General features: G+C 41.9%; 1 protein-coding gene across 1 annotated transcript in view; it reads right to left on the reverse strand.

Moving 5' to 3' along the window:
* The window catches only part of PXDC1 (PX domain containing 1), a 39,967-nt gene extending 12,676 nt beyond the window's left edge, over positions 1-27,291 (reverse strand). The window contains exons 1-3 of the mRNA XM_034429080.3: positions 26,511-27,291; positions 9,445-9,536; positions 5,399-5,516 (exon numbers count right to left, since the gene is read on the reverse strand). Coding sequence (XP_034284971.1) covers positions 5,399-5,516; positions 9,445-9,536; positions 26,511-26,766 — 466 coding nt within the window. The 5' untranslated portion in view covers positions 26,767-27,291. The remainder of the gene's footprint in view (positions 1-5,398; positions 5,517-9,444; positions 9,537-26,510) is intronic.
* Positions 27,292-27,492: the final 201 nt, after the last annotated feature.

The raw sequence follows: 27,492 nt of genomic DNA on the forward strand, positions 1-27,492 counted from the left end.
CTTCACCCCGTATACGGAATTCTCGGAGACCGACGTCCAATTCGATGGCTGCCTTGTACCACACACTCAACTTGGGGGGCAAGCCCCGGTACACGCAGGCTTGCCGTAAATCATGGTCTAGTCCTTTATGGAATTGGTGCACCAGAAGACGTTCTGGCCACCCCACCAACCGAGCCGCAATCTTTCGGAACTCCTGTACATACTCCTTTGCTGGTACGCCCCGTTGCTTAAGCGCAAACAAATCCCCCTCTGCAACCTGGGCGCTTGTTTCGTCTTCAAATCTGGCACGAAGAGCCTCCAGAAATCGTCCCATGTCCACAAGTTCCCTTGCATGTTTAGCATGGAGGCCTGCCACCCACTCAGCCGCTTCTCCCGTCAGGACCCCCGTAACAGCAACCACCATAGCCCACTGGGAGGGATACCACTGTCCATATTGGTCCATATGGCTTATCACCTGGCTTAAGAAAAGAGCCACTCGTTCAGGGCTTCCGTCAAAGGAAGTCTGCAGGGCAGGCGGTCCCCAAACGGCCTGCGGGACCCACAGCCCCGGCGGGGCCCCCGGAGGCCAAGGCATGGGGCCTGGGGTCCTCGCTGCTCCAGTCGCTCTCCTGTCCTGCCTAGGTCGGTCCCTCGTCGCCCTGCGACTCCCAACAGGTAAGCCCCCTGCCAATTGCATTGGTTGGGGCTCAGGACCGGCTCCAAGGTCTCCCGACGAGGCACCTTGGTCTTGTTCTGGAGGGGGTTGGTCCATGGATCGTCTAGAGGTCTGCTCCATCCTCAATTTAGGACTTGTGAGCCGGAATTGGGTCTCCGAAGCAGTCACCCCTGTATCCTGCCAAGAAGAACCTGGAGGCTCCAGCCCTGCAACCCAGGGCTGCCAGGATGGGGCGTCACGAAATCCAGATTCCCCAAAACGCTCACGTAGCATATCCATGGTGCTGGGACCGGATGAGGCAGGATACCCCCAATCCCCTTCATCCTCCTCAGTCCATCGTCTTTCCCTCCAGCCCTCCACATCTCCACCACACTCCTGCTCTTCCAAGGCTGTCCCTTCTGCCATATCCCCCTTTGCTGCAAAGCCACAGGGACTCCTCACCTCTTGCGAAAAGGAACCAAGCGCTGACTTTCTCTCGGCTTGTCGTTCGTTCAGAACTGCGATAGGAAATAATCACCAGTAACGCACAGAGAATCAGGGTTTACTTTGGCAATGATAAGCTTGCAGTCAAAAGTAAAGTACAAGTCGGTGTTTTGGTTCAAAGTCAGCGCTGGGTGTAATCACACCACAGTGCTATTTAACAAAAACTCAGCCCCTTAAACATACATCCGGTGATTATCAATCAAGCACCCCCCACTCCCTTAACAGTAACAGCTGCGAGCACCAGAGCAGCGAGGACAGCAGAATCGGAGAGGCCCAGCAACGTCATCAATCATCGCCCTGAATGCTGCTATCCAGGAACTATTTGTGTGTTCGCTGCGGCTGCTTATCTCCACTCCTTTTCCTCCCACACCCTCCATTGATGGCGAGCTCCGGTAGGACTCGACAGTCAGCTTATTGCCCCCACAACTGGGTCCTCAATTTACCTACCTTAGAAAGGATGGAAGGCTGAGTCAACTTTGAGCCTGGCGAGATTCGAACCTGCAGTAATTGCAGGCAGCTGGTCTTAATAACAGGGTGCTTTAGACCACTGTACTACCAAGGCTCCTTTGAATTATTCATTAAATAAATTTTAAAACAACACTTTATTTTATTAGAGTTTGGGGCATACACAGAACAGCGGGTTATTTTCCCATGATCAGTCTGAAATGTTATAGAGCAGGGGTCTCCAACCTTGGCAACTTTAAGACTTGTGGACTTCAACTCCCAGAATTCCACAGCCAGCAAAGCCAGCAAAGCAAAGCTGGTTGTGGAATTCTGGGAGTTGAAGTCCACAAGTCTTAAAGTTGCCAAGATTGGAGGCCCCTGTTATAGAGTATTAATCTGCATCTTGAATTTGTTTTTCCAAGTTCCAAAATAATTTTCTAAAAGTATGATGCATGTTAGTCCAGAGTACATGTATTCCTTAATAATTTCCCAATCCCATTATACACACAACACAGTTCACATGCGTACGTGAGCACAAACACACACTCATGGTCTTTTTGCGGAGGAACTGGGGCCAGGTGCCCCACCAAACCTTTTCCATTCTATAACTTTTTCTGTAGTTCTCTAGAATCTCTATGACTTTTTAATTTTAATGGTTTCGTCTTGGGCAGCAACGATTGGGGCATGAACAGTTTTCAGCCTTCAATTGGTGTGAGAGGCTGAAGTTCTCCTGAACTGAACAAAATTTTGCCAAGTAATCTCTGCCTTTAGGAACTGTTTTCCAATTGGAAAAGAACACAAGAAAGGGCTCTTGTATCTTACATGTCAGGGTTTTGTACTAAAACAATAGAGATTTTTCTCTAAGCATAGAAAAACTTTCATAATCAGAAATGCTTATCTGTGAATCCCGAAGTTTTTGCTCACTGTTTTTAGGGGATGTGAATATGTAAGGCATAACTAAACTTTCTTTACGTATTCTTCCTATCTAATGCTTAAACATATAGATGATTCTTGTATCAATTCCAACTTTGTTTCCTCTATTCCCCACACCAGGAAATGCAGTTAAACATGATTTATTGCAAGAAGGAAAGAAAAGCAAAGTCTTAGCCTTGTTCTTCTCCTTCCTTTTCAGGCTGGAGAGGGACTGTTTGTTTATGTTCTGTTTTTAACAGAACATAAAATTATGTCCTTTTCACTATTTTGATGATGCAAGCAAACAAACTAAACAGACCCAAAGTGAATTATGACCGGAAGGCCTTTTTCTCCGGTTCTCCCAAACCCTTCTTTTGTCAAATTAAATATTATCTTGTTGCATACCATCTGTTCTGGCAAACCTACCAGATACGTTTGCTCTGCGAGATTCTGAATTTAACAGCACATCAAGAGAGGCCAAAGGAATTTGTTTGATTTCTCCATTCATTTCCAAAAAAATAAATAAATAAATAGGAAAAATCTTACTTGTGTGTATGCCTTAAATAGTACACAAAGTGTGCCGTGAATAGTTATAATGAATATATTTATATTTTATCCTTTCTGTTCTGCCATAACCAAGGACACATTCTTTTCCTTTTTTGCCCAGACCTAAAAAACACCATTCAATATTATGTTTCAGCTCAGAGTGCTTCAGATTAAGCCAGCCTTCCCAACCTAGTAATCCTTCAAACAGGAGGAATTTATTTCTCAGAAGTCTCGACAATGGTCACAACTGCTAAGAATTCTAGATGTTGAACTCAACCAGGGGTGGGCTGCTGGGGGTTCGCAGGGGTTCGGGAGAACCTCTAGCTAAGATTCTGTGCAGTTTGGAGAACCCCCAAATCCCATTCCTGGCTGGCCCCCCTCACCCCGCCCCGCCCCTCTCAGGAGTCCCCACACGGCCTGTTTTGGATGCAGGTAAGTGCAGGGCACGTGTGGAGGCTTGGAGAGGTCGAAAAATGGGCCTACCGGAAGTTTGGGAAGGCTGGAAACAGGCCCATTTCTGGCCTCCAGCGGGTTCCGGAGCCTGGGGAGGCCGTTTTCATCCTCCTGGAGGCTCAAGAAAAGCCTCTGGAGCCCAGGGAAGGCAAAAACACCCCCCCCCCCCGCTGTGATGCAGGAGGCCGACTAGGCCACGCCCACCATGACCACGCCCACCCAGCAACTGGACAGAAAACCCCTTGCTAAAATTTTTGAAGCCCACCCCTGAACTCAACATACAACTGGAGGCTGCCCAAGTCAGGAATGTTGCATTAGGCTGGTGACTCTTGTGGTGATGGTAATCAAGTATTCAGTCACTTCCAACTTTTCATAACTTCAAAAGATTGTTGGGAACTGCTTGCGTTTTCTTACTTTTTATTTATTTTATAGATATTTGAAAGAAAGTGTAACAAGGGGGGGGGAAGAATCAAGAAGAATAAAAGAGCAGAAAAGTAATAGAAAAGAGATTTGCAAGCTGTATAAAACTGAGTAAGAGTTAACATTAGACTGGTACTGCATATAAAGGTGACTTTTAAAATCAATTTAGCACTTTAAAAACTATTCTGAAAATCAAATCGATATTCAGTAGTAAAATAAGGCCGTCAATAGGATAAACATCATTGCCCGAATAAATAATTAATGGGAATTTACGTGTAATCTGAGAAAGCCTGCCCGTATTATAATGAATAAAGCTTTATGTTAAGAGAAATCCAGCCTTAGGATGTGGTAGAAGTGTATATGCACAATTATACTCTATAAATAGTTTCCAGTTTAACTTAAATCCAATACCCTGGATTATTAACTGCTTTTATGAGTTCTTGCAAAACTCATGCTTGTGTCATTAGTGATAGAATCTAACCATCTTATCTTCTATCAGCCATTTCTTCATTTGTCTTTGATTTTCCAAACATTGGTGTCTTGCAAGATTTTATATTGTTTGGCTGGCATTTCAGAAACTCCTGCAGCTTTGCTATTAACAACATTTTTGAGAGTGCATTGGTCTTTACTTTCACAAACATCTGGCTATAGTTCTGCGAACAAACCTTTGTGTCGATACACAGATGCATCTCCTTGTCTCTTCTTTCTCTTTTCTGGAACTTAGCAATTAGGTAGGCATATTTTTCTGTGTTTGAATTGCCTTATGGGTGCAACCATACAGATAATGAATTCTATGGGCATTTATTCCTAAGAATACAAGTGTAAAACTGCAGCCTAAGTGTGATATGATTGATTCGACTTCACTCAGGGAAGGGTTTACCTAAGCAAAAATCTGAATCAGATTTCACCTGTACAAAACTGTCAATTTCTTCAAACTGGAAGACCGACAATAACAAAATGTAACATCATTTCGGCTTCCAAGATGTTGATATGTGTAGTTTAGTTTCTTACATTTTAACAACCGGTATCTATAATTAAGGCTGTAGTGGTAAAAAAAACTGTTCAGAGAGGGAACAAGTCTAAAGTGAATAACTGTAGTTGGTTCTCCTAATGAATAATCCAAAGTCTATTCTGGGCATTCTCATCCTTCTTTTGTATGCAGATCACTTGCCATCAAAACCTTTTGCAGACAAAAATGTAATCCAGCAGTTACCATTGCAGTGGTACCTGCTGCACAAATAACATCCCACTAATAATGTCCATAGGACTCCAAAATGAAATACAAATTGATTTTTTTTTGGGTGGGGGGCAATGTAAGCATGAAAACAGTTAAATTTTCTGAGATCATAAAATCTCATGAGATTGAACATAAAAAACACCATGAAGTATTCTATACTCCACCAGTTCATACTTAGTTTGTATTGAGATGAATCACAATTCCTAATATTATCTAATGCAGCTTAAAGCATACCACTTAAACCTTACCAGATATTTTAACTGGACTCTGGAAACTTGGTTGGATTTTATGAACGTTGTCGTTTTTTAACACTTGATCTAAAGGAGACCTTTCGAAAAAGGTGAGGACAACTTCAGATCTGGAATACTGAAATAAAATTAACAGAGACAATTATAATCATGGGAGAAGGTAAAATAACATTTGAGGCATATTTTATGGGCCAAACTAGATGTTCAATTCTTAGCATTTGCAGATAGGACCAAGAAAAATTTCTGCCTGAAATTCTACAGGTTGCAGACCTGGGAATGCTGCAAGTTGTAGTTCCAACAAATATAAAGATTGTGGAAATTCGAAGTAGGTAATGAGCTTGACAGAAAGTAGACCATCTATAGATCTGCATACTGTACTATACCTAACAGTTATACTGTTCTGCTAAAATTCAGCAGTAAGCTATTAATAAGTGGCTTTTTGTTTATTTTTAGTTTCGGCAGAAAACAAACAAAAAAGTCCCTTAAGTGTTTATTTAGGTTTTACTTACTTAGAATATCTACATTCATAAATCACAAACAGCCAAGAATATTAAAATTCTCAACCAACCCATATCAGCGACATCTGTTCCTGATTACCCTAATACAGGCCTTGGAAATTCCCTTAAAACCGTGATGGCGAACCTATGGCACACGTGCCAGAGGTGGCATGCATACCCCTCTCTGTGGGAACATGCGCTGTTGCCAGCTACTCTTCCGGGTTCCGTTGCACACATATGCACTGGCCAGCTGCTTTCTTCCAGGTTCTGCTACACGCATGCGTGCCGGCCAGCTGCTTTCTTCCGGGTTCCAGCCCACGCTCCAGTTTTGGCACTCAATGCCAAAAAAGTTAACCATCACTGCCTTAAAAAGTACAATCCTTGGTCTCTCCCAAAGGAAGGCTACCTGCTTCTCAGCTATACAACCTAATGATCTAGTTCAGTGATGGCTAACCTTTTTGCCATGGCGTGCCAAAAGCGGGGGGAGCGGGGATGGGTCGCACACATACGTGCCCACACCCATAATTCTATGTGCCCCGTCCCCACGCCTGCGTGCATGCCCCCCCTGCTTTTGGCACGCAATGGCATGGTGGGCTCGGTAGGCCTGATTTTTGCTCTCCCCAGGCTCCAGAGCCTCTCTAGGAGCCTGGGGAGGGCAAAAACGGCCTTCCCCAACCCCCATGGAGGCCCTCCGGAGGCAGGAAACAGCCAGTTTCCCTACTTCTGGGAGGCCCAGAAGGCCTGAAAATCAGCTGGCCGGCACACACATGTGCGCCACAGCTGAGCTCGCGTGCACACCAATATGGCTCCGTGTGCCACTTGTGGCACGCGTGCCATAGGTTCGCCATCACAGGTCTAGATTTTGTATCAGGAGGACTTTCACCTACAACAAATACTCTACAGTTTATCCTTGTTTAATGATCATTAGTTCAGCAATTGTTTGAAGTTGTAACAGCACTGAATGAGTGGTAATTACAACCAATCTCCAAACTTACAACCCGCTGTAGCATCCTCACAGTCATGTGATTGCAATTTGGATGCTTGGCAACCGGCATGCATTTACGATGTTTGCAGCATCCTAAAGTCACACGACTCTGATCTGCAACCTTCCTTGCCAGTTTCCCACCAGCAAAGTCAATGGGAAAATTGGCAAGAAATTGGCAGTCACAGTCACAAGAAGTCCTTGCTTAATGTTTGCAACTGGCACCGTGGGACTGTTGCTGAATGGCACAGTCACATGGTTTTCAATTTATGACCATATCACTTAACAACAGGTTTCTGGTCCCAATTAGCATTGCTATGCGACCTGTATTGAATTATGCCTTGCATGTGAAGCAGCCCCAATTCTTGAAAATAATATGAGAAATATAAACCCTGAACAACACATGCAGGGTTTCTGTAATTGGCTCATAATACAGTTTCTTTGGTTTCTTCTTTCTAGTAGTTCATGTACTAAAAAGATGTCATAGTCCAAGAAGTTATTCCTTCTAGTCTACAGCTATATGGAAGATTCATTCCCAGGGGTATTGCCTAGCCCACTTGTGCTTTTAAAAAAAAGCACAAAAAGGCAGTGGCAAAATAGATAGATTGATAACATTCAATAGCCAAGGCAGGGGAAATAAGTTGGGAAAGACAGGCCTTAGGGCACACCGATTCCGAAGAAGAAGAGTAACATTTGCATTTCCCCAAATCAACCACAACACCTTGGGAAGTGCTCAGTTCTAAAGCCCTTAGAGATACAACAAGGGAGTGGTTTCCCTCTCCCTCAAGGCTAGGGTGGCCTTCAGATGGGAAGCTGGAAACATCTTGTGATGTTCCCTTGCCCTACCTCTTTGCTCTGAGGAACAGGGGCATGTTCGTTGGAACTGGTCCTCTGTGGACCTTCTGGGTTGGGAGAGAATGAGAATTGCAGGTATAGCTGTGAGGTGGGAGAAGGTAAAGTCAGTCCTGTAGGGATAATGCAGAAAAGAGAAAAAAAGGAGGAGGGGAGAGAAGGGCTGGATACCAAAATATCCAGTTGAGGAAGAATTGGGCAACTGTTGCCCTCTAGAATGGACGATGATCCTATCTATCTTTTCCTAAGAGTAAATCCCATGGAACCACTTGTTTTCTAATTTAGACAACAAATCTGTGCCTGCCACAGATATTAATCATTTTAGAAGTAATTAACTACGGTACGCTTTTCCTCATTCAGGATGAAAAAAAATCCTCAAATGTTACCCTAAACAGAAATGTTTCTGCTATAAGCTTCTCTACATCCCTCATAGGAAAAACGTTATACATGGGATGTTCAAGGCTATGACCTAATCAAAGCTTCCTTGGAGAAACTTCATTAAACTCGAGGACACTCAATGCCCAACGCTTACATTGAATGAATTGCTCACAGCCTCACTATCTGATATTTTTTATAGGTGCAGAGTGGGTTTTTTGGAGATGGGATGACATAATATGCAGGAAGGGAAGTTTATCTCTCTCAGCCAGGCCCCCACACTAATAAACTATCTCACTAGTGCAGCTAGGAACATTATTTTAAAATGGAATGAATGGGATTTTCTCTGTAATTATCCTTGTTTAGGGGGAAATTCTGGTTCCTTCCAAAATTACCCATAGAATTCAAAGAATAAGTAAGTGAAAAGTAGAACTGAGATGTGCAGCTTAGTCCTTACTTCAACATAGATGTTTTGTACAACACAAACTAGGATCTCCTGTGTACCTTCAACTCAAAGGGATGGAGTGAAGTGACATTGCTCATGAAAAATAAAGCACCTTATTTCAATACCTGCAGCTAAAGCTTTACCTTAACCACTTCACTTTGATGGAAATGGCTTCTCTGAAAGTGTAAAAGAATGCTGCTGGAAGGTAGCTGTTCTCCTATTACACAGGTGTCAAACTCAGTCACGTCACGTGATGTATCGTGACTTACCACAATGTTTTTTGCCTTTGCAGAGCTGGGGTGGGCGTGGCCTACGTGTGATGCATCTGGTCCGCGGGCCACATAGGACTCCTATTACATCTAGAAATGGGACATCTATCTGCTTTACAGGGCTGTATCAAGAACCGTTTGTCTCTCACGTGGAAAGGAATTAGAGCTGAATCCTCTAGCCACACAACTTGACACTATAGGCCATGAAGTAGTGCTAGAGAAATCATTTCACTTTCCTTTGTGATATTTTCATCCCTGGAAAGGCACAAGAGAGGGAAGATGCCAAGTGAGGCTCCTTTAGGAAGACAGAGAGGAAGATCAAGATGTAAAAATCTTCTGAGAGAAAAGGTTTGAGATCTCCATCCTTGTACCACAAGGTCTCAGCAGGTTTCCTATAACCCATAAGGCCCACTTTAAGGTTTAAACTATGGTTTTAGTGCTAGCTTGTAATCTAGGCCAAAATTCAGCCATTTGTCGTTTTCTTCCAACCGTAATTCTTAAGACTAACTTAGTGGACATTTTAAAATTTCATTGGTTTTTCATGTCTCCCAGGTAATAAAAATCGAACAATTGAAAAATCAACATTTCCTAAACTTTCACTGAAGTTTATCATTCCTCTTACTTACCTTCCAAGGCATATTTATAATATTCTTTAGGAGCTTCTCTACCTCGTTCAGCCTGGCTTCTATTTCATGAGACTCTTTAATTGTAATTAAGCCTAGAAAAAAAGGAGAAGAAAATCTTTAAGGAAGTATTCTGAGAGAACGCTACATTTTTATTCTTGATTATACACATTTCAACCTGTATTTTATGTTCTCAATATATGAGAATATAACTTCAGTATGTAAGAATGAATAAAACAAAATAATCCCCACTTACACGTATAAAAGATGTATGAATAACAAAACTTATTCATATGCTTTAACCCTTTTCACCATTGCTCCTAACAATAACAGCTTAAAGAGAAAACACCTTCAGGTTTTTAATGCCTTCTAATCTCATACCTTGTAATGTGAATATAAGTCACATCATTGGCCAGAATATTTGTCTATGTTTTAAAAAGCAGCAAGAAGGAGAATTTAAAACTATCTGAAGCCTGAGCTTTATAGACCAAAATACCACAAATAACACACGATTGATCCTGAAGGTTAACCTTTTCCAGATGTTCATCTGGATCTCCCTGGATTACACCTTCACCTTGAACGAAAAGACCTCCTTCTGTAAATCCCCAGTGCTGATCTACCAGAAGAAAAGAATAGTTTAAGACTTTCCATCAGCATGGATCCCCAGAATATGCATGCCTGTATTTCATGCTTTTATTAATGAATGATTGTGTGGAAAGCACATTGCCTCCCCCTTGTTAATGAGGAAGCAAATTAATCAGATGCCTTGTCCTTTACTGCAACTGATTACAAAACTGTTATATCCTGACAAACTCAATCTTAATAACTGATTTTTGTTTGTTTGTTCTTAATTTGCTAATTTCCTTGTGTCTGACATCTCAGCAGAAGGTGGCACCGGATGACCTTGAATTATCTCAGAGGGTAAGTTGGTTGGGCCTGGTTGGTACTTGGACAGAAGCCTACCAAGAAATATCAGAATTGTAGGCCAGAATGGGAAGTTGAAAAAAAAAGAGAGTGGCATGTCCATTTCATATTCTCGCCCAAAAAACAACACAAATGTGTTGTGTCAAGGCTGGAGTCAAGGCTGACTTTATAAAAACTTTGCACATATGTTTGTCAGTTCAAATCGTTTACATTCCTTCCCCAGAAATAAGAGGACTGGTTGTGCAGCAAGTAATTAGTTTTGGTTTTCTGGTTCTATAGGATCTAACAGGGTACACAATCATGGTAACGTCGGCCTTCTCCATTCTGGTTCTACCGCTGCCTTTGGTATCTCCCTACATATTTCTTGCTTTTACATCATTTTAATTTGGGAATGCCAAAATGGAGTATGAGAGAGGACAAACTAACTAGTCTAGAAAAACCTCAGGTAAAGCCTGGAATTCAGATCTCCTAGATTCATGCTGCATTGCCCAGGAGTGAAATCTACTTATCTTCCCTACTGGTTCAGAAATGCGTGTGCCCTGCTTGCTTTGCGCACACGCCATCGTCACATCCAATTTTTGACCCTCTACGCATGTGCAAAGCCTTCTGCGTGTGCACAGTGGGTCAAAAATGGGTTACAAGGAGTAACTCTGATATACTCTATTGCAAGGGTTACCAACCTTTTGGACCTCAGGGACCACTAAATTCATAATTTTAAATCCTGCGGACCACTAATATGATCTGCCTAATGACAGGCTGCATGGCGTGGCTAGGTGGTCATGTGACGGGTGGGTGTGGCCAACTCAATGTCACTCACATCGAGGGGTGCCTCGCTGACCTCCACTCACCCCTTCCCTCCGAGCCACTCCTCGCCTGCCCGCCCAGGTTCCTTAGGGCCCCAACAGGAAGCAGTTGCTGGAGCTAAGCAGCCACCATGAGAAAGAGTTGGCAAAACAGCTCAGTTCAAATTTGATCTGACCAAGAAGGAGGCTCAGCAGAAGCACCTCATTGAGGACTACGAGTATAGGCTTTCTGAGCAGAGGGAAGACCTGTGGGAGTGCAAGGCTAGGTATCGGTGCCTGGAGGCTCAGTGGGCTGAGATGGTCAGCCAGTTCCAAGCCATGAGGCAGTCCCACTGGAAAAAGGTCCTCTGGCTCTTCACCACCAGCGGCACTTCCCTCCAGCCTTCGCCCAAACCCCAGCACCAGGAGGCCAAAGCAGACCCCCCCCGTCAGAATTTCTGCCCCCCTCTGACCCACAAAAAAAGACCCCAAAGGGGGAGACTCTGCAGCAACACAAATATTCATTGCACATATCCAGCCAAGGGGCCATATTTTGAGGACCCCTGATTTAGTGCAATATAAAAAATGCAAATAATTTTTCTAAAGACCACCAAAATTTTCTCGCGGACCACCAGTGCTCCAAGGACCACCAGTTGGTGACCACTGTATAAATTTCTAACTTTAGAAAATCTCTGAACATGAGGTCTTTCCACTGCAATTTGGACAGTATCCAATAGAGGGAGCCATACCTCCACACATTGCTACTTCTAAAATCTATGGAACCTATCTGAACACACTTCTGTTAAATTCAGCTATTTTGTCCAATTGCATGTCCTCACATGTCTGGATAAATTACACAGATGGAGGTTTATACCTAAACTAGTAGACAATCTCTTAGTTAAATGCCTCTCCACTTAACTGAAGTGCATTCAGCAGAGAATCAACCATCTAGCAATGCAAGATACTTTTTTTAAAATAGTAAGTTTATTTCCATTTTTAAAAAACCAATTCTTTACATATATACATACAAAGTTATTGCAACGAACGTACACAAATATGTGCCTATACAATTTAGATCACTGATAAGATCCATTTCATTTCCCTCTCTTTTCTTTCACCCAAATATACCATAGGTTCCAACATTCATAATAATCAGAATCTTTTTGGTTCCTAAGTAATTTCGTTAACCGATCTGCTGCTGCGCATTCTGAAATTTTCCAAATCAATTTATTCTCTGTGGGTATTAATTCATTTTTCCACTCTTACGCGTATAATATCCTAGCTGCAGTAGTGATGTGGAGGATCAAGTACCATTTTTCCTTAATTATTTGATCTGGTTTCATTCCCAATAAGAAAACCTCTAGTTTCAGCTCTATATTATAACTTATAATTTCCACTATCCAGTTCTGGACCTTGAACCAATATTTGCCTGCTTTAGGGCAGGTCCACCATTGGTGGTTGTATGTCCCATTACTGTTCCCACACTTCCAACATGCCAGAGAAGCTCCCAGGAACATTCTTGCAATTCTTGTCGGGGGGATATGCCAACGATCGACCATTTTATAAATATTTTCCTTGTAGGGGGTTGCCAAAGTAAGTTTCATATTCCTGTTCCATATCGCCTCCCATTTATCCAGATCTAGGGAAGATCCGAGGTTCCTCCCCCAGGCAATCATGGTGTCTTTAATCACCTCCTCACCAATCCATCGTGATACCAAGAATTGGTAGCACCTTGAAAGTAATTTCTTTTCGATTCCCAGTAAAATTTTATCTAACTCCTGTAATGACCTATAGATTCCCTCCTTTCCTTTGTCTCTTCTGACTCTCGACTGTATTTGGGCATAAACCCACCAATCTACCTTCTTGCCCTGGTTCATAAGCTCCTCACGGGTCTTCAGCTCCCCTTGGGGATCGAGCAAGTCCTGATATGTCAATGATATTTCCTTATTATATAGTGTGGAGTGTGTTACTGCCTCTAGTGGGGCAAACCAAACCGGGATCATTGAATAATACCTATTCCGAACCCCTTCCCAGGATTCTAATAAGATTCCCCGAAAGATAATGTCTCTTAAAGTATCTACATTTCTTACCCCTCTCTCTCCATAGAAAATGGTGCCAACCTTGACACAAATCATAACCCTCCAGTGTAAGAATCCTCTTCCTATTTAAAAGCATCCAATCTCTAATCCAAGTTAAATTAGCCGCTTGGTAGTAGAACTCTCATTTTGGTGAACCAAATCCCCCTCTACATGGTGCCTCTTGAAGCATTTTAAGTTTTATCCGGGGCTTCTTCTTCTGCCAAACAAATTTCCTCACATAGCTATCTAACCGTTTAAAAAAAAACGCCATCCAATCTCGCGGGAGCAGTCTGGAATAAATAGTTCCGTTTCGGGAGCACATGGGTTTTAATCGTAGCTATCCTACCGAGTAAGGGGAGTTGCAGGTGTTCCCACTTCTCTAAGTCTGTCTTTGTTTGGGCTAGCAGGGAGATATGAGGAGAGGATGACCCTGCACAGAGTAACCTAATTGTTCAGCAAATATTAGGTAGTATTTTATCTCTTTTCACAGTGCAAGCAAGAGCCTGGTGGCGCAGCAGACTAATAGCCTGTTATTAACATTCAGCTGCCTGCAATTACTGCAAGTTCGAATCTCGCCAGGCTCAAGGTTGACTCAGCCTTCCATCCTTTCTAAGGTAGGTAAATTGAGGACCCAGTTTGTGGGGGCAATAAGCTGGCTTTGTATAAATATACAAAAGTATGAAGGCTATTGCTTAACGCATTGTAAGCCGCCCTGAGTCTCCGGAGAAGGGCGGCATATAAATCAAATAAAAAAATAAAAATAATAAAAAAAGCAAAAGTGTAGGGGACTTTATAATAAGTTAATAATAACTTAATATTGAGGGGAGGCAGAAATGCCTTGATGACACTCTCTGTATTAACCACTCTCTCTCTATTAACCTGAATCACTCTTTCCCTGCTCTTTCTTTTCTATAAAAGAAAACAAGCTTTGAGCTTGTTGGTTTGACACTTGGCTGAAGTTTTTTGTCCCTTTAGCGCAGGGATGTCAAAGTCGCGTCATCATGGCATCTTCATGTGATTTTTCCCCCTTCGCCAAACTGGGCGTGGGCTTGGCCAGCGCATGACACATCCCACCCGTGGGCCGCAAGTTTGACAGCCCTGCTTTTGCGTGTATGCAAGTATAGTGTATACAAGTAGTCCTCAACTTACAACCCCAACTGAGCCCCAAGTTGCTAAGAGAAACATTTGTTAAGTGAATTTTGCCCCATTTTACGACTTTTCATGCCATAGTTATTAAGTGAATCACAGCAGTTCTGAAATTAGTAACATGATTGTTAAATGAATCTGGCTTCTCCATTGACCTTGCTTGTAATAAGGTCACAAAAAGTTATCATATGACCCCGGAACATTGCAACCGTCACAAATATGAACCAGTTGCCAAGCATCCAAATTCTGATCATGTGGCCATGGGGAGGCTGTCAACGGTCATAAGTGTGAAAAACAGTTGTAAGTCATTTTTTTCAGTCCGGTTGTAACTTTGAATGGTCATTAAACGAACTGTTGTAAGTTGAGGACTACCTGTAATTAAGTACTGTGTTGCTGAGCAAGTATGTCCATATGATTTAGAATTATTCTTTTCTAAATTCTAGCAGTCAAGCAAGATCTGTTTGCATGTGCTTATTTAGTTCCTTCCTAATCATTCAACAAGGAAAAAAAAACTATAGTTCCTATTATTTATTTATTTTTTGACATCCAGCCAGGAAAAGACCAAATTTGCAGATGAAGCTTTAAATATTGGGATGGATGCTGATAGTTTAATATTCCTGCCTGCAAGATTGGCTTTAGGCATGGACAGCACAGACTTAGAAGGTGGTTATTTTTTAAAAAGAAATCTCCTTAATGACTTGTCTGGAATTAATGTAATGGTTTCAGCCAGAATGCTCTCCTGCCCTGTAGGAGGTAATACGTCAAAAGAATTCTACTGTGGGGAAAATTGAAAACGCAGAGCCTGTTTTATTTTTCCTACATTCTGCTTAATTAAAATGTCTCTACTTCCAAGCAAATTGCTGCTCAATGTCCAAGAAAGACTAGGGCTGGGTGCAAAAATCTAATCTAAAATGTGGTTAATTCCTCCCCCTCCCTCCGAAAATAGTAATTTCTTTTAGGTGCAACAAAAAGTGAGAACTATATTTTTAATACTGTGGGCATATTAACCCATTTCCCAAGCTGGCACATATATAGGACTACAATACCTCCTGTAGATGGAGGTTATGGAAAACTTATCCCTTTCTCCCTCCCTCCCCCCTCTCTCCCTTCCCTCCTCTCTCCCTCCCCCCTCCCTCTCATATAGCATGTCTATAAGCTCTCATCTTTCCTTTTTTGGCGGTGGCCTGGCCCTTCCCTGGTATTTTATTTTATTTTATTTTATTTTATTTTATTTTATTTTATTTTATTATTTTATTATTTTATTATTTTATTTTATTTTATTTTATTTTATATTATATTATATTATATTATATTATTTATATTATTTTTATTTATTTATTTATTTATTTATTTATTTATTTATTTATTTATTTATTTATTTATTTATTTATTATATTTCTATATCGCCTTTCTCCCGTAGGACTCAAGGCGGTCTACAGTCAAGAAAAATATAGATACACAAACATCATAAAATTGCTAATTAAAATTATTATTATAACATAGTTTGGCCCAATTAAATAGAACCTAAAATTAGATAACATTTTTAAAACATTCACATGTTCATATGTTTAGCCCCGCCTGTTGGAACATCAGGGTTTTGAGGGCACGGCGGAAAGCACGGAGATCAGGGATATTTCGTATCTCAGGGGGCAGTTCATTCCAAAGGGTTGGAGCCCTCACATATTAACTGACAGCCAGGGGAATCCATGGAAGGTCAAAAAAGTCAAGCTAATACCAGTATCCATGCAATTAGAGCTCTGATCACATAGTCAACTGCTTCCAAACTGACTTTTTCAATCACTCCCTGTCCCCATCTGTGATAAGCATGAGGACAGCCTACGGACAGCATAGCTTTAAAAAACATAAAAAAACAGAAATTCCCCAAAATGGCTTTGTTGAAATTTGGCAGCAAAACCCCAAAAATAGGTGTCATGATTGCTCATGAATTTTCCCTATTTTACTTTAAAATCTCACTCTCCAATTGCCTCCAAATTCCCTTTTCCCCCCCTTGGAAAGAAATAGAACCAAGCAACTAGGGGCACAGACTGTGAAAAAACTGTATTAATTTTTCAAGATGCTGTTGGATTTGATGTTTCCTAAAATTGGGTTTTATTTTTATCTTTAGAAATATTTATTAAATTTGACTTTGGAACTTTGTTCACTAAAGCTTACAAGCACACACACACACACACACACACACACACAAAAACCTCAGTGGGATTTATGCCACGACCTTTGGACCAAACAGCCATGGATGCATTCTGAAACTAACCACAAGTTATTCTGAAATACATTAGTATGATCGTTGACACACAATATGGAAATGAGGGCTATTTCCTCTCTCTTTAAACACCATCTGAAAAATCAGTGCATCCTGCCACTTACTCATAGTTTGACAAACATCTGTTCCTCTACACACTGAGTATGCTTATTCTTAAAAGTGCTTTCAACAAAATTCCATTTATCTCCCTGCTATGAAAAAAACAGATGAATTTTCTGGAATTGTGATGATTGCATCTGTGTTCAGTGTTTTGAGCAGAATTTTATATAATGTTGTCCTGAGTAGGTGACTGGAGAAACAGCAAACTAGCAAGAGCAGTAGCATTTAGACTTATATATCGCTTCACAGTGCTTTACAGCCCTAAGCAGTATACAGAGTCAGCATGTTGCCCCCAACAAACTGGGTCCTCATTTTATCGAGCTCGGAAGGTTGGAAGGCTGAATCAACCTTGAGCCGGTCAGAATCGAACTGCTGAATTGCTGGCAGCCGACAGTCAGCAGAATTAGGCGGCAATACTGCATTCTAACCACTGCACCACCACGGCTCATATGAAGCCAATAGAAAAAATATGTGGCATTAATTGTAATAATTAAATTACTCATACATATGCACAATGTGTAGGATCATCTTCATAGGTTATGGAAAACACCTCTCTTGCTTTACATTACAATTACTATGGTAACCAGAAACATTTTTGGATACTTTGCCCAGTGATTGAAATAGGCTGCATTCCCAAAATATATTTTAACTATTAGAAACATTTTTCTGTGCAGATACAACAAAGTTGGTTTTGTTGATTTCTTCAAGGGTTGCCACCCGATATCATTTTAGAGTGGTAACTGTACATTGTATCCATACCAGCAATATACTGTGCTATCTCATACAAGCTCACCTTACTAGAACAAGGAAAATGATTGTATCTAATGTGAAGAACACCAAGAGCCCTCTGGTTGAATTTGATTATAGGTAGCCAGTGGTGGGTTGCCCCCAGTTCGGACCGGTTCTATAGAACCGGTAGTAAAACCGGTGGGAGGCTCCGCCCACTGACCCTGACGTCATCAGAAGCAATATGCACATGCGCAGAAGCCATTCCCATTGCGAACCAGTAGTAAAGGTAAGTAGAACCCACCCCTGTAGGTAGCCCTTGACTTATGACCATTTGTTTGGCAACTATTTGCAGCACTGAATAAATGATGGTTAGGACCGGTCCTTGGATTTCTGGCTGACCTAACACCTCCGCAGTCATGTGATTGTGATCTGAGCACTTGGCAACAGATTTGCACTTATGGCCAGTTACAATGCTCTGTGGTCACATGATTATCATTTGCAACCTTCTCTGCCAGCCTCCCCAGTCAGTGACTGGGGAAGACAGCAGGGAAGATTGCGGGTCTCTTGGGTATGTCTCCACCCATCCATGCAACCCCTAGATTCTGTGTTTGCACCATGCCAGCTGCTGGCATGTGCACACTCCCCAACCCATGCTACACCTCTCACAAACTCCCTTGCACACTCTCACTGACACCCACACCCTCCTCAACCCTCTTCACACCTCTAAGCACCCCCATACCTCCTCTCCTAGCTTGCAGGTTCCATTTAGCTGCCTACCACTCTGGAGCTTGCAATTTCCTGCCAGCTTCCCCACTGACTTTGGTCCCTTAACAACTGTGGAATTTGGTTAACAGCAATTGGGATAGCAGGGATTTCCATTACTAAGCAATGTGACCAGGCTTTATGACTGCATCACTTAGCAATAGCAATTTCAGTCCCAACTGCCATAGTAAATCAAGGACTACGTATTTATAAAGAGCTGTCTAGTGTAGCTTTTGCTGCTATCTAGTAGTAATCTGGATGTTTGCATGCTATGTATGGTAACACTGTCTTAAGATTCACTTTTCAGTCAGATGCCTCTAAGTCTAAGGAATTGCATAATTGGGCAACAAACAATCTTTTGTTGTTTGGGGAATAACAATACAAAATCTATGTATTTACTTTATATAACATTAACCATGCAAAAGAATTTTATAAAAAAGCCTTTCCTCTCCATTCAAGCAACATCTGGTTATACAGCATATAATCAATTGAATCCAGTCTTAGTAATACATGTGTGAATTAATTGAAACCTACGGGGCTTAAATTGGTTCTGATTGCCTTAAGTACCACAAATGGCCATGGATTTATTCTAGATACTGCTATGTTTGCAGAGGTAAGTACAGTAAAGTTATTACTGATGGAGAGCAGTATTTGCACTGATATTTTACGAGGTAGAAGTAAATTAGCTATTTCCACAGACAGTAGCTGCTGTTGCTATGCTGCAGCGATAAAGATTAGTTTCACAAAAGATAAATTGCATCAACTGTGACACATTTTATTGTGCCAATGTCAAGAGTCCATTAAAAGAAAGCCCTGCCTGGTAAACAAGGGATCGGACTCTTTAATTATCTGACTGAAAGTAAGTTTTTAGCTGTATTATTCTCCTGTAATTGCTGTTGTTTTAAATGGTGGTGGTGGTGGGTGTTGAACATCGTGAGGCGCAGTACACAGAATCAGAAGCTTGTTTGCATTTTTGGTAAGAATCAGCAATGCTGCAAATATTTTAGCCATTCCTAGGATCATTTTTAAGGAATACAGGCAGCCATGATTTAGTAACTACAATTGGGACCAGCAATTCGGTCATTAAGCAAAGCGGTCACTTATCTTATAAATCTTATACGATTATGGCATTCTTCTCTTTTAGATCTCACGAAAACATCCTACAAAATAAATAAAATTTGACAAGTCTAGGAGGATTGTTCAATGTCATCCCTATTTTATACGAATTTGTAATCATCTGAACTTTGGCTTAGCGTCCTATAGTCTTTTGCAGCTGTTGATTTCATCAATAATATTTAACTGAAGGGGAGGGGATACAATACGGAGGAAAATATACCATGTTTCCCCGAAAATAAGACCCTGTCTTATATTTTGTTGAACCCTGAAATAAGCGCTTGGCCTTATTGCCAGGCGCTCAAAAGCCCGATTGGGCTTATTATCAGGGGATGTCTTATTTTGGGGAAAACAGGGTATATTTTATAAGGCTATTATAAAGGGCTCTGCCAAATGGATGAAAGTTTTATGCTTGTAAAACAAGCCTTTGCTATTCGAATTCCTACAGATTCCTACATATACAAACAGCCATGGTGGTACAGTGGTTTGCAGGCTAATTCTGCCGACTGCCAGGAGTTCGATTCTCACCGGCTTAAGGTTGACTCAGCGTTCCATCCTTCCGAAGTTGGTAAAATGAGGACCCAGACTGTTGAGGGCAATATGCTGACTCTGTAGACAGCTTAGAGAGGGTTGTAAAGCACTGTGAATCAGAATATAAGTCTGAGTGCTATTACTATTGCTGTATTGTCTTTTCAAAGGAACTAAATTATCTTCTCACCTATCCTGCAACTTCCATCTCAAATCCTGCAAAGTAATACACAAGATTCACCAGGTGCCTGGCACAAGCAACTTTGTCAAAATATTTCCATTAAGCTATCTTTAAATCTACCGTAAAGTATTAATATTGAGTGTCTATGGAGATTCTCAGTCATCCAAGTTGTCCCCAAGGTGCTTTTTCAAGAGGCAACTTGCCTCTTGAAAAACCACCTTAGGGACATTTTAATATCGAGACTGAAGAATTGCATTTTTGTTGGTTGGTAGGTTTCCGCGGCAGTATCGCAGATTTGACTGCAGATGGCATCTTAGGACGGTGAGTCTCTCCAAAATTCTTTCAGCTTCTTGCTTCCAACTGAGGAGAAACAAATTTGGGAATAACTTCACATTCCCAAGATCAGAGAAATGAAAGAAGAGCCCAAACAATATAATGAAGATTACGTGGCAGAAGTAGAGGAAAGTGAAACTATCTGAATCCCCGAGAAACGAACTGCAATACTGCAGGTTACCAGAAACACCTGAAATTTAATTGAAGATAACAGGCCTAATACTGCTAAAACAGTAACTCTTTCTCAGTCTAACAAATGTAAGAACCTCAAGGGAACTAATCCTCTGGCTGGGAACTTTCTCAGTAAACTAATTTTCTCTCTGTCATCAAGTAGTCCTATGTAAATGCAGACATGCTTGTTGCCCAACTCATTCACCAGAGTCCACTGGTGTCTGCAAGAATACAGGTAGTCTTCGATTTACAACAGTTCGCTTAGTGACCATTCAAAGTTACACTGAAAAAAGTGACTTATGACCATTTTTCACACTTACGACCGTTGCAGCATCCCCAGGGTCACATGATTTACATTTGGAGGCTTGGCAACTGACTCACATTTATGACGGTTGCAGTGTCCCGGGGTCATATGAACCAGTGGTGAAATCCATTTTTTTTTACTACCGGTTCTGTGGGCGTGGCTTGGTGGGTGTGGCAGGGGAAGGATACTGTATAATCTCCATTCCCACCTCACTCCAGGGGAAGGATACTGCAAAATCCCCATCCCCACCCCATTCTGGGGCCAGCCAGAGGTGGTATTTGCCGGTTCTCTGAACTACTCAAAATTTCCGCTACCGGTTCTCCAGAACCTGACAGAACCTGCTGGATTTCACCCCTGATATGAACCCCTTTTTAAACCTTCTGATGAGCCAAGTCAATGGAGAAACCAGATTCACTTAACAATTGAGTCACCTATTTAACAGCTGCCGTGATTCACTTAAAAAATGTGGCAAGAAAAAAGTCATAAAATAGGGCAAAACTTGCTGAACAAATTTCCCACATAACAACATGTAGTTTGGGCTCAATTTTGGTCCTAAGTCAAAGAATACCTGTACTGTAAGAAGTTCATGATGTAGAATTATTTTTTCTTCCTAGTGCTTTCCTCCAAGTGTAAGGTATTTTGCGGGGGGGAGGGAGATCAACTGAGTATCGATTGATTGCTTGTGTCAGGAATTGACTGACCAGGTTGTCACCTATGCTTGATTTCATGGGCTGTGAGGCACCCAGACAGCTTTCATCCCTAAGGCGGAACTAGAACTCACAGGTTTCCTGCCTAATCTCATGCTTTAACCACTAGACAAAAGTGGTTCGCAAAAAATGAAATAAAAGCTAAATCTTGCAAAATTTCCCGTTCATTTGAAATCTTGTGTTCTTGGTCAATCCTATGTGTCATTGTCAACTCAGATTCTGACAAGGAAATCAAAAAAGAGAAGCCAGTTTCTGAATTGCTGGACAAAACCCTGCCTGAGGAGGAGGAGACTGGGCAGAGGAGATTGTGCCACAGTGGCCGCAGTAACCAAGAGACCCAGCTGCCCCCAGATGAGTTGAATGCTGCCACTCCCTCCCAGTGCAAGGAATCATTGTGAGGTGAGCAGAGCAAAGGTGCTTTCCAAGGCTCTTTGCTAGAAAGGAACCTCAATCTTCCAAATGACCAACATGGGGTTGCTTCTATTTAAGAAGAGCAGGGAGCTCAAGCCTTTCCCAATGGTGACAACCATTTCTTGACCTACAACTTGAACTTTTGTTCATGTTTGTGACTCTGGACCTGGACCGGCTGATGACCCTATCTGGTTCTTGTGCCTGCTGTTTTTGATTTGGACCCTTTCTCAAGGCAAGCTTCCTGGACTTTGGGGGACTTGATTTTTCTTGTCTGTGCATGCTTGCACACACAATTCCTTGGCTGCTTGTTTATTTGCTTAAAAACTTTCTAGTAAAATTTGCAAACCTCTCTAGGGGTTGCATATGTGTGGCCTGAGACAGAATACTTCTATCTTTTTTTTTTTTTTTTTTGGTTACATAAGCTTAAAAATGAAACAATGCGTTTTGGGGATACCATCTAGAAAGAGTCATGATGCCAGGAAGTGTCACATAATTATCATTATGTGATAATGCTTATTTATGCGCTGGTCTTTAAAAGCCTTTGATGATGCTATAAGGGCATGCACAAAGAAGAATGATGGGAAATGCTATTGCATACCCGGCTGATTTCTGATAAATACTTAGTACATAAGGCTAGCTCATTCTCCCGGTGGCCTCATCGGAAAATCAAATGTTCTTGGAAATCTTCTGATGAGGCCACCAAAAGCATGATCTTCTAGCCTTATGTACTTAATCTTCTATTGAGAAGAACTGTAGTTCCGAACAGTGCAATTCAGAACTTCAATCTGACAATGATGACATAAATGAGTATCCGGATGATATGAATTAGTTCCTTACCTATACAATATCTTCCTTTCCCCTCCCTTCATCCCAAAAGTCCCAAAAGTCAGGAGCTTATGCATAGTATGCTAAGCTTGATTAGCTTTAACCCTGGTTTATTTATGATAATAACGTTATGAAGTTCACCCATTTGCTTAGTAATTGTACTCTATAGATTGCGTGATTAAAGGAACTCTGAGGGAAGATCAATTTCTAAATTGTTACCATACATAATAAGCTTGACAGTGACACCATTCAAATATATTGTGGTCAACTGGTTTCTAATTTTACTGACCAAAGGAAGCTCAAAGGATGTTCTATTGACCAAAGGAAGTACAGTGTGTGAATTCTGCCCTTAGCTAATTTAATCCTTTAATAAACTGTGATCATCAACCAACTAGAGAAGATGTGATATACTTGTAAGTTATATCTTCTGGCCATCATATACTTGCCAACTCAAAAGGCTTTGCAACATTCAGCAAGCTATTATTTGGGCTGCTATCCAGACTTCCAAATCTGAGACTACTTCTCCAACCAGAAAAAGAAAAACGTATGAATCCAGTCACATCACAAGTGCTTTACTTAGTGGCCTGAGAAATATTACTTGAACTATCTATATCAGTATGAAATCAGTGTTGTCAAGATGCTTTATTCCTTATGAGGATTACGATGCATTTACAGCCTGACCACAAATGCTCAAATTTCACTAAGGATGGTAGCCCAGAGCAGAGAACTAGCTACGAGGCTCTCAGCTGTGATTTTATGCTACCTAGCCAGGAGATCAGTCCACAGAGTTGCTGAAACAGAGGACTTCATCCATTTTTCTCCCTCTATATCTATCTATTCAGCGGTTTCAGCAGCAACTATGTACTGTCTGTGTACATAGAGCCTGAGTACCCCGTTCAGTTTCCCAGCAATCAGAGCCAAAGTACAACCACAGAATTAACAACAAAACTGCCTGCCAAGGATTTTAACGTGACTTGACTGCACTGCTTGTTCTTACGGCCATCCACTTGCCATCTTATACATGACCCCATGCAAAGCTACACAAGGAACAAGCAAGGCCTTCCACAACGTAGCATTTCATTCTTCTTCTTAAAAACAATTATCATAAAACACAAGTGTAACTGAGGCTACAATTTGGGAGGAACAATGAAATGGAGAGAAAACGTTGCAGAAAGGGGTCTATATTTAAGTTTAATTTTACATCAACAATGGATATTATACATGTTTTCTCTACTTTTTGTCAGTTAGCCTTTTTTCTTTTTGTCACATTTAGATAAATATAGGATTTTTTTCTTTACTGTATACCACTATCATTTTTCTTTTCTTGAGCTTCTTTGCATTTCATTATTAAAAGCAAACTACATCTTTTGGAAAAATCCTTAATCCTTTTTTCTTTAATTATGTTTCTTTTATTTCAGTTAAAATCAACTCCAAAATGAATAAAAAAGAGTTTTTTAAAATATACCTTGGGCTGGGAATATCATCCAATGAAGAGAAGTGTTATGATAACAGGAATAAATATATATATATAATATAGGATGCTTACATTTTCAAAGTGTTTTAAATGCATTTAAACATTTGACTCTTACAAATGTTACCAAATAGCTGGGACTCAAAAGCTCTTTGTTAGAACATATTTTACACATCAAATTAAATGTGAGAAACACATATTTGACTTGAATAGATGCATACATGATGGATGGAGAAATGGATGAATCATATGAATATCAAATGTAAAACTTGCCAATGTGGTGATTACATCTGTATTACAGAGTCAGGAATACAAAACTGTAGCCCTTAATTTCCCTTTGTGACAAGTGTTTTTCGGGGATTATCTTCAATAATTACCTAGATGATTATTTGATTTCGAACAGAGAATCAGTTTATCACAAGGATAAGTTGGTTCTGAGGATCTGCTCTGTCATTCCACCTGAGTCATTTTTGTTTCAACTTTTGTTTCTTATAATGAATGAAGGGTATTCCTGGGAGCTGCATTATAATTATAGGATTCCCTTTGCAAACCCAGGTAAATTCAGTCCCTGCAACACTTATAATCTTGAAACAACATGGAAAAGCTGGTTGGTGACAGCACATTTCTTACAAACTGTACTATTTTAAAGCATCTATCGTGTTTCCCCCCAAATAAGACGCTTTCTTATATTTTTTTGAACCCTGAAATAAGTGCTTGGCCTTATTGCCATGCGCTCAAAAGCCTGATTGGCTAATTATCAGGGGATGTCTTGTTTTGGAGGAAATAGGGTATTTTAATGTATGTTTCAAGGTGTCCAATAAGTGATTTGAGTCAATGTAGTAATTTAAAAATCTGAAGGAGCAGACTAAGGCTGGAAGGGATAAAAAGTTCATTTTCTATATTTATTAAATTTATATGCTGCCCAGCTCACTGTTCAAGCAACCTGGCTGGCACAGGGCAATTCTGGGAGGCTCAGAAGGATCATCTGTCCTTTCACTTTGCTATCATGGATTCCTGGATTAATGTCACTTAATTTGAGTATCATAGTTTGCTTCACTTATTCTGCTGCAATAACTGTTTAGCTACTTGTGTAGGTAAACATTTGACCAATTAGGATGTCCAGCACTCATACCAGCTACACACAGAGGTGATTACTGAGAGTCCAAAGAACAAGCACAACTCACTTGTATCAACAACCAGTAATTGGTATCCATAAAACAAAATGTGTTATGAGGCTATTTCTTTGCTGTTTTCCTGTTATCAGCATCCCTACCAGTTATGAGGTTGAAATTTAAGGTGCATTGATAAAAGGTGGGAACCCCATGCCAAAAGTCAGAAAATCCAAATAAATGCACTTTACATCACAACTCCCCATACAACAACCATAACTATAGGAAAGTTTCATTTTAGGAATGTATCTGTACAATCCTCAGAATTAAAGGGCAGTGCAACAGGCCAACCATTTTCAACACCCACAGAAGCCTCCATTCAGAAAGACCCACACAGAACTTCTCTGTCTCAAGAGCTGAACTCAAGGAGGTCTTGGGTGGAGCTGACCAGCCACGTGGCTCTCTGCCCCCCTCTATTCCTACAGTCCTCCTTCATGGCTAAGGAAAAAAATATTATGGCCCCATTCATTCCCATCCTCTCTCTCCGTTCCCATCCTCTCTCTTCTCACTCCCGGTCATTAGCAGAAAAAGAATTATCATAAGTATTTCAAATTCCCATTTTTGTGGCGAACCCTTGGGGGGAGGCGCTTTTAGTATGCCCAGAGACATTCTTTTGATCATGAAGGTCAAGGACTGACTGAGACCAGGATCAGTTCTGAGTGTATGTTTGAAATGGTATAGTATAGGGCTTCCTGCCTGAGTAGGGGGTTGGTCTAGATGACCTCCTAGGTCCTTTCCAAATCTTCTGTTCTGTTCTGTCTGTTCTGTTAGAAACCGGCTTATAGACACTCTGCCCTATCCTGGTTGCCTTCCTCTACTACAAGGAAGGATTCAGAGAAAACGTCGGGTCTATTTAGGCTTCGGCAGCAAACAGGTTTAATAGGAGGCGAAAAGTTCCCCCACACCCCACCCCAATCCTTCAACTGTGGCGGGAAGGAAGCGCAGCTCCTTCTCAGGGAACTTCCTCTCGCCTTAGCGACGATTCGCCAAGTGGGCAGAGGATGGAGGGGGGCGGGGGGGGGAAAGAAAGTCAGAAAACGAGGCGGCCGGCAAACCTTGGAGGAAGGGGGACTGTGACAGCTCTGGGCGATCCTCCGGGAAAGAGTCCAGCAGGCGCTTGAAGAGGCGGCCCAAGTCCGAGTAGCTGCGGTGCAAGTAAAGGACGTTCCGGTCCGACCACTCGGTTCGGATCTCAAAGAACTCCTCCTCGTCCCCGCGTCGGTTGACGATCAGCCTCCGGATGCCGTTCACCCAGCAGCCCCGCACGTACATGTTCACCAGCGAGGTGCCCTCAAACACAGCCGAGGCCATCCCGCCGCTGCCCGCGCATACCAGCCCGCTGCGAGGGGGACGGCGGAAAGCCTCCTCCGTCCTTCGCCAAAAAGCCGCTCGGCGTCAGGAAAAGGGAGCCACCATGGTCGAAGCTGGGCGTCGACGGCACAAGGCGCTGCCTTCAAGCTCCGCGCAGGGCGGCCACAGGCGCCTCCGGCATTCTTCGCCCAGGCAAAAAACAGGGAGGGGAGGGCTCAGCCGTCTTCCTCCTCCTCCTCCTCCTCCTCCTCCGCCGCCTCCTCTCCCTGACTACAGTCGCTTTTTTTGCCGCCACCGCTTGCTAGTCACAAGCGCGGGCTGGGGCAGAGGAGCTGTCGGGCAAACCAGACGGGCTTCTGCTTTTCAGGCCGAAGGGGACAGGCTTTTTGCTCGCAGGGTGGCGTTGCGTTGCATCTTGTGGCTTTGACGCTTCTTCCTTCCTCTCTCTCTCTCTCTCTCTCTCTCTTTCTCTTTTCTTTTGGGATCTTCCTGAATGTTTGGGAGGCAGAGCGAAGAATTGGGGCTGAATTTATATATATTATATATAATATATATATTTTATATACATACATACATATATACATATATCTCACACGAAAAGGGGCGGGGGGTTTGGACTCCAAGCTTCTTTCTTTCCCCCCCCCCTATCCGAGGTTTTCAACACGTGGAAGAAAAAAGAAAAGTGAGGGGGAATGTTGGGGGGCAGAGAAGCGAACGCGTCCCGCT

This window comes from Pantherophis guttatus, chromosome 3 (assembly GCF_059756535.1).
Source record: "Pantherophis guttatus breed Tessera chromosome 3, ASM5975653v1, whole genome shotgun sequence".
Taxonomy (NCBI): Eukaryota; Metazoa; Chordata; class Lepidosauria; order Squamata; family Colubridae; genus Pantherophis; species Pantherophis guttatus.